Here is a 7,500-nt window from a genome sequence, read left to right on the forward strand (position 1 = left end):
TTGTGGAAACAAATCCCAGATGTACCAGTTTATTGTTAAATAATTGGATTTCAAGTAATATATCTAACAATTTCAACACCCTAGCCATTTATTCTTGCACTTCTGTATACAAAGGGTAGCCCCCTCTGCGAGCCGTGTCAATGCAAGCATGTAAAATCAAAGGTAATCGGAACGCAAGGATTTTGCAATTGCCGCGGCGAATATTTCAAATCTGGGCTATAAGCAACTGTCGCGACAGATGTGTATGTATATGTGTATATATATATGTGTATATATATATATATATATATATATATATATATATATATATATATATATTATATATTAAAATATATATTTACTATATATGTATGTCTATATGTATATGTATGTATATATGCAAGTATGCATGTATGTACGTATCTATCTATCTGTCTATCTGTCTATCTATCTATATATATACATTTATACATATATACACAAATATTAATAATAATGATACAATATGATTGTAGATGCATTTACAGAATTACACATGTGTGTATATATATATATATATATATATATATATATATATATATATATATATATATATATATATATATATATATATATATATATATATATATATATATATATATATATATCATACCGTGTGTATGGGCCAAGTATGCCTACTTGGTTAAGCTTGAGACATTATCAGAATTCAGATTCCTCACAGACAGAAATAGGAATCAGGTATCTGATTTCACGTCAGCAATACAGTTCCCACGTGAGCAGCTATGGAAATATTCCCACACTGAAGAGAGTATAAAGCGGCAACGCCTTCGAGCCAAACGGCACAACCCGACGAACCTTCAGTTTGTGTCTCCATAATTTGCGTCTTCATATTTTCTGCTATATCTTATTGTTTGAAAAGGAAATGTTATATATAAATGTTATATTATACTTCATGGGTTTTAAAGCCATATTTCATATTTTGGGGTTTTGTGATAAACGATGCTTTTTATATTTCATAAACGATAATATCTAAATTTCCATTCTTGGCAGATTTCAAGATGCTGCGTTGTCTTTTGTTCGCTTTCCTGTTTGCTGCGTAAGTAAATTTATTTCCGTTCTGCTGGTAAAATAATTAATAATAATATGGATGTGTATTTCTTGAATAAAGTCTGCATGGGTAAAAGCCCTTTTGAGGAAAATTAAAATTCTAATGTATGTACATAAAGCATCCAGAAAAAAAAGAATAAATACAAATTTATCCCTTATTATTTGTTCTTGTTGGATGTCATTTCGTAGACTTTAGAATGGCGTCGGTATTTCCTCAGTATTTACTTCATTCCTGTTTTCCCTTTTCCATAAATATGTGTCCCTTGGCCTGCAACTGACGCCGCAACCTTCCTTCCTTTCAGGGCGACGTCCCAGCAGGTGGCTCCGTGCAGGTGCGGCGCCTTCATCAGCGGCGACGCTGGCGACACCCTGCTGTATGAGCTTCCCCCCATTGAAGTGCACAGGTGAATTGGGGGAACAGAGTGCCTTTACCATTTTCTTGCGTGTGTGTGTGTGTGTGTGTCTTATTTTGTTTATATATATATTGTTATTTCTCTTGCTTCTCTCTTTCTGTGTATATATTGCATATGCATATCTAAAAAAAATGTATATAGACCAAAAAGCTAACATCCTCACGTGCAGCTGCGACCAGAGCCATCCTTGTCAGAACCGCTGCATCCAGGAGTTCGAACTGCTGTCTGGAGGCGGCGACTTGGACTTCGTCACTTCCACCAACGCGACTGTTGGCGAGATCTTGTGCGACGGAGCGGGAACGGCCGTCGCTTCCCAAAACGTGAGTTTCGCTCTCTCTTTTTTACTATTTCTATCTCTATCTGTGATTTTGTGTATGTTAGTTTGTGTATAAATAGTGACATATACACATTATTTGCTTCAAATCCATAGACATATATTTCAAATCTAAAACTGCGGTTCACGAATCAGTTATGATATATCGGAATATTTCCCGTCCCCTTCGTCATTCTTATTTAAAATAGAATTGCTTTTGCTAAATCGAAATTCAGTTTTATGTCCTTTTGATGTTCGAATTTTTTGTGTGCAAACCGCAACTCGTTATAATGGGTCAGCATTGATCTTTCGGGCTTCTGCAGGTGGACGCCTTCTACGAGCTGTGCGACGGCCCCTGGGAGGTGACCGGCATCACGAGTCAGCAGCCTCTCTGCTGCACCGACGCCGCTGAGTACGTTCCCTGCTAGACGGGAACAGCAGGAGACGTGGAGTGACGTCTGGCACTGCAACTCTTCACGTTGCGCTAACAACCAGACTTATCTATTAATAGTTACATAAATAAAAAGAAATGAATAAAAATGTATATTACTAGTTATTTTTCTTTTATTTTCCAATCCACCGATTTTCTGAGGCTTTGGAAATATATGTAGCATTAATCATGTACTATCGTCTTCTGCCTGTCCCTCATTCGATCTATCTAGAAATTTATATATATACATATATATGTATACACACACACACACACACACACACATACACACACATACACACACACACACACACACACACAACACACACACACACACACACACACACACACACATATATATATATATATATATATATATATATATATATATATATATATATATATTTATATATATGCATGTACACATGTACACACATACACATACATATATATATACACATATATATTTATGTATATAAATGTAGACACGCACACACACACATATCTCTATGTATGTATATGCATACAAGTCAAGGGTTCTTTTTAATTCCAACATTTGCCTTTCCTTGCACGGATGTTATATACCGTCCTTTGCTTGTAAACGAAAGAATCCACCTCTTTAACTCTGGACAATCGTACATACTGCTTTGAACAGGAAAAGAAACATTCAGTAACACAATTGGTATTAGAACAGAAGTGAGGACGGAGATAATATTTAAAAAATTTTCTATTCTGCTGAAAAGAGAAACAGTATCAGTGCAGTTGATGTAGGGGTGGAATGACAGTGGAAATATACAAGTGTCCAAGATACTGAATCTTCATCTTCATCTTCAGTTGTATTTGTATGTGACTGTACAGTAAAACTACGTTACATTTAGAACGGGTCTATTTACGCTATAGCAAGCATTTATTTTTATCAATTCATTTAAATCAGCATGTACTTAATTGTAGTTTTCATGTTGTGATGCTCTTGGAGTGAGTACGTGGTAGGGTCCCCAGTTCCTTTCCACGGAGAGTGCCGGTGTTACTATTTAGGTAATCATTCTCTCTATTTATCCGGGCTTGGGACCAGCACTGATTTGGGCTGGCATGCCCACACAGTGGCTAGGTAGGCAATCGATGTACTATCGGGGAACAACGCGCCGGCCGGTGACTCGAACCCTCGAACTCAGATTGCCGTCGTGACAGTCTTGAGTCCGATGCTCTAACCACTTGGCCACCGCGGCCTATATATATAATATAGATCATATAAATGTTATTACAATCTCGTCAAATTCACGGCCTGTGCATACCAAAGTGATAAAAAAGGCGCGTTCGAAACTAGTGTGCGTTTTGTACGTCCAGTATGAGGATTCGGGAACCCGAGGTTCCGAAGCGGGGGGCGCAGCAGTCTACCTTGGGGGGGGGGCGTGGACTGAAAACGTGAGTCTCGGCCTGAGCGGCCATTGCTTCACTCTCTCTAAATTAACCTTTCGAACATCTGGAATCTGTATCGGTGTTTCTAAGTATACTAGTGAAGTATATACTTTTCTATTTGTGTTAGGGTATGAGGTGGAACATAAGGAAATAAGTGATGTTTTTGGCGTTATTACTTTGTGCGGCAATACGGTTTTCTGGTAAACGAGTGTTATAAATCAGCTTCAGAATTTAAAAGATCTAATGGTAATGAAAAAACACTATATTGAATATAATCAACAATTCATTATAAATGGATAATGCACGTAAAATACAATTCTATTTGTCATTAACAATATATTTTCATTTTGTAGAATATTGAATGACTGTTGTGTGTAATATAATTAATGAAATAATTAAACTTGTGAAATATTGTTCAATTTCAATAAACCTACAGTGAGAAATAATCTATATAACTAATCTCTAATGAAAACTACAATGATACTAAGAAACTTAAATGAGAGTGATCTAATGGTAATGAAAAAGCACGATATTGAATATAATCAACAATTCATTATAAATGGATAATGCACGTAAAATATAGATAATAAAGAATACTAAATTGCATAATAACTAGTAAGTAAAAAATGTACAATTATACATAAATGTATAAATTCAAGAAAATAAAAGCTGCAAATTTTACGAACTTCAAGATAAATAGTTGATACTAATTTATAAGCTTCAATATAAGCTACTTTCATTACTTGTTGTAATTATTCCGCTCCTTCCCCTTGACATCTTAAAACTTACTGTTACATATACCACCAACCTACATTGTACTGCACTGTACTACAAGCGGGATCGTTACAATGTGTATATATATATGATTGTATGTATGTGTTTATGCATATACATGTGTATATACATGTATATATATATATATATATATATATATATATATATATATATATATATATATATGTGTGTGTGTGTGTGTGTGTGTGTGTGTGTGTGTGTGTGTGTGTGTGTGTTTGTGTGTGTGTTCATCTCTCTCTTTCTCTCTCTCTCTCTCTCTCTCTCTCTCTCTCTCTCTCTCTCTCTCTCTATATATATATATATATATATATATATATATATATATATATATATAACTACAATTAAGTATCATGCTGTGACCACGGCGGCTCAAACATGAACCTACCGTAAAAAAAAAAAAAAAAAATGTATGTATATATATGTATATATGTATGTATATATATGTGTATATATATATATATATATATATATATATATATATATATATATATATATATATATGTAGTGTGTAATATATATGTGAGTGTGTGTGAGAACAAGTGTGTTTGTATGTTTTTTTTCCATACCGTACCTGCAGAGAAGTAGGCTTAATTCTATAAAGCTTATCAAAATTTAGGTTTACAAATCACTACCCTCTTATTCAGTAAACCCATACGCGGTTTCGTAACACTAAAACTGTTCCCACGCTGAGGGGTATCAAGGCCCTCACACCGGCGCCCAGTACACCATAACACGACGAAATATTATCACGTGTTTGTGTCTTCCGTTTAAGCCTTTCTCTTTTATTTTAGAGGATTTAATAATAAGTGTATGGTGGCCATGTGACTGATAAGTAAAAAAACAAAAATCTTCTATAAGTATTTCTAAGTCTTGTTTTCTTCAGGTTCCGAGATGCTTCGCTTCGTTTTGCTCGCTTTCCTCTTCGCTGCGTAAGTAAACTGCCAATCAGCTTATTTGTTCATTTTCTACAAGTATAATGGCTAATAATAATACAACTTGCAATTCTGGATGTTACTGGCATGGGTTAAAGTCTTTTAGAGAAAATGATTACTTTCTACATAGAGGTAGATAGTAGCTATATATAGATTATGATAATCATTTTTATATATTTAACAATATATAAAAATAATTATTATAATTCCGTTGTACCTACCTATTATCTATTTCCTTTTTATTTATTTTTTTTTATTATTAATATTATTTTTTTACTTTTTATTATTTTAACTCGTAGCTCATGATTAACTGCCCTCGCTTTTCGCCGTATTTCCTTCTCTTGTATTTCTTTCCCCTGACCACGCAACCCTTCTTCCTCTCGTGCTCAGGGCGACGTCGCAGCAGGAGGCTCCGTGCAGGTGCGGCGCCTTCGTCACCGCCGACGCTGGGCAGCTCATGCTGTACGAGCTTCCCCCTGTGGAAGTGCACAGGTGAAGTAGTGCTTTTGAATATTCTTTGATTTCATGTGGATATGTATGATTCTATATTTGCATGTATGCTGTATGTTTAATGTTCTATGCATAATATTTTCCCCAAATATCCTCCACACGTGCAGCTGCGACCAGAAATCCTGTCAGAATCCGCTGCTTCGAGAGTTTCAACTGCTGTCTGGAGGCGGCGACTTGGACTTCGTCACTTCCACCAACGCGACTGTTGGCGAGGTCTTGTGCGACGCGGCTGGAATGGCCGTCGATAGCGAATACGTGAGTTTCGCTTTATCTTTCTGTTTAACTCTTTCTTTCGTACATTTATGCTTCTCCCTTTTCTACGTTAAACCACTTTATGTGCCAATAGACATACAAGCACCAGAACTGTATAAAGCCTCAAGTTGAGATCATATTCTAAATTAGTCCCCACCCCTTTGGGCTTTTGCAGGTGTACGCCTACTCAGAGCTCTGCGACGGCCCCTGGGAGTGGACTGGCGACGTGACTCAGCAGCCCCTCTGCTGCACCGACGCGGCTGAGTACGTTCCCTGCGAGACGGGGACAGTAGCTCCGTAGTGATGGTCTGCCTTGCGTCTCCTCACAAAGCATTCATAGTAAAATTAACAAAATAATAATAATATTAATAAATAAAATGAATTAAATAAAATATTAGGGGTTTCTTATTTCATCAACTTCCAGGGGCTTCTTGAGCATACAATAAACACACACACACACACACACACACACACACACACACACACACACACACACACACACACACACACACACACACACACACACACCGAAGTGACTGATTACGCTTCCTGCGAGACGGGGACAACAGTGTACGTGTAGTGACGTTTGGCCTTGCAGCCCTGCACGTCAACGAACAGATAATGATAAATGATCACGCAATCAAAAATAAAACGAAGCAAATTCAAACTATCAATAGTTTTTTATTCCATCAGATTTATTGAGAAAGTGATGTATAAGTAAACAGAATAAATGAATGCATATATATATATATATATATATATATATATATATATATATATATATTATATATATATATATATATATATATATATATATATATATATATTTATTTATAAGTGTGTGTGTGTGTTTGTTTATGTATATGATAATAACAACTATTATAAAAATAATGATAATAAAAATTATAATAATGGTAATGATAAGACTGGTGATAATAACAATAATGATAATAATAATGATAACGATAATGATAATAATGATAATAATAATAATAATAATAATAATAATAATAATAATAATAATAATGATAATAAACACAGGAATAACAATAATAATAATAATAAAGATTATTGTAGTAAAATAATTATTGTTATTACAATGAAAATAATTCATATTCAAATTCAATTCAAATTCAAAGCACTTTATTCCATTAATTAATAGAACATATATTTACATATATGATGTATTGCGATGTATTGTATAGATATTATACAATACTTGTTCAGCAAGATTAGACAGAACATTGATATCGCAAGTGACTGAAATATCGTGTTTGGCTTGAAGTTCCAGTAGATTTCATTTTTGTTTTATATGTCTTTTGGTTGGAGATATTTCTAATATTTTCTGGTAGT

At 34.7% G+C, this 7,500-nt stretch overlaps 1 protein-coding gene and 1 long non-coding RNA gene across 2 annotated transcripts; both read left to right on the plus strand.

Moving 5' to 3' along the window:
* The first annotated feature begins 1,037 nt into the window (after positions 1-1,037).
* Positions 1,038-2,369, plus strand: LOC119579115. The gene is made up of 4 exons (XM_037926850.1): positions 1,038-1,075; positions 1,389-1,490; positions 1,669-1,819; positions 2,136-2,369. Exons 1-4 carry the CDS (start codon positions 1,038-1,040, stop codon positions 2,238-2,240), a joined length of 396 nt encoding a protein of 131 aa, XP_037782778.1. The 3' UTR covers positions 2,241-2,369.
* Positions 2,370-5,174: 2,805 nt separating this feature from the next.
* LOC119579118 lies at positions 5,175-5,883 on the plus strand. The gene is made up of 3 exons (XR_005229245.1): positions 5,175-5,205; positions 5,337-5,382; positions 5,776-5,883. It is a non-coding gene; the product is annotated as an uncharacterized LOC119579118 (long non-coding RNA).
* The last annotated feature ends 1,617 nt before the right edge of the window (positions 5,884-7,500 follow it).

Source organism: Penaeus monodon, chromosome 11 (assembly GCF_015228065.2).
Source record: "Penaeus monodon isolate SGIC_2016 chromosome 11, NSTDA_Pmon_1, whole genome shotgun sequence".
Taxonomy (NCBI): domain Eukaryota; kingdom Metazoa; phylum Arthropoda; class Malacostraca; order Decapoda; family Penaeidae; genus Penaeus; species Penaeus monodon.

Excerpts from the sequence above, each read along its gene's own strand:
- LOC119579115 (XM_037926850.1), top strand. The coding sequence starts at position 1,038 with ATGCTGCGTTGTCTTTTGTTCGCTTTCCTGTTTGCTGC. Across the intron at positions 1,076-1,388 it reads TTCGCTTTCCTGTTTGCTGC|GGCGACGTCCCAGCAGGTGG; the intron begins GTAAGTAAATTT and ends CCTTCCTTTCAG. Across the intron at positions 1,820-2,135 it reads CGGCCGTCGCTTCCCAAAAC|GTGGACGCCTTCTACGAGCT; the intron begins GTGAGTTTCGCT and ends GGGCTTCTGCAG.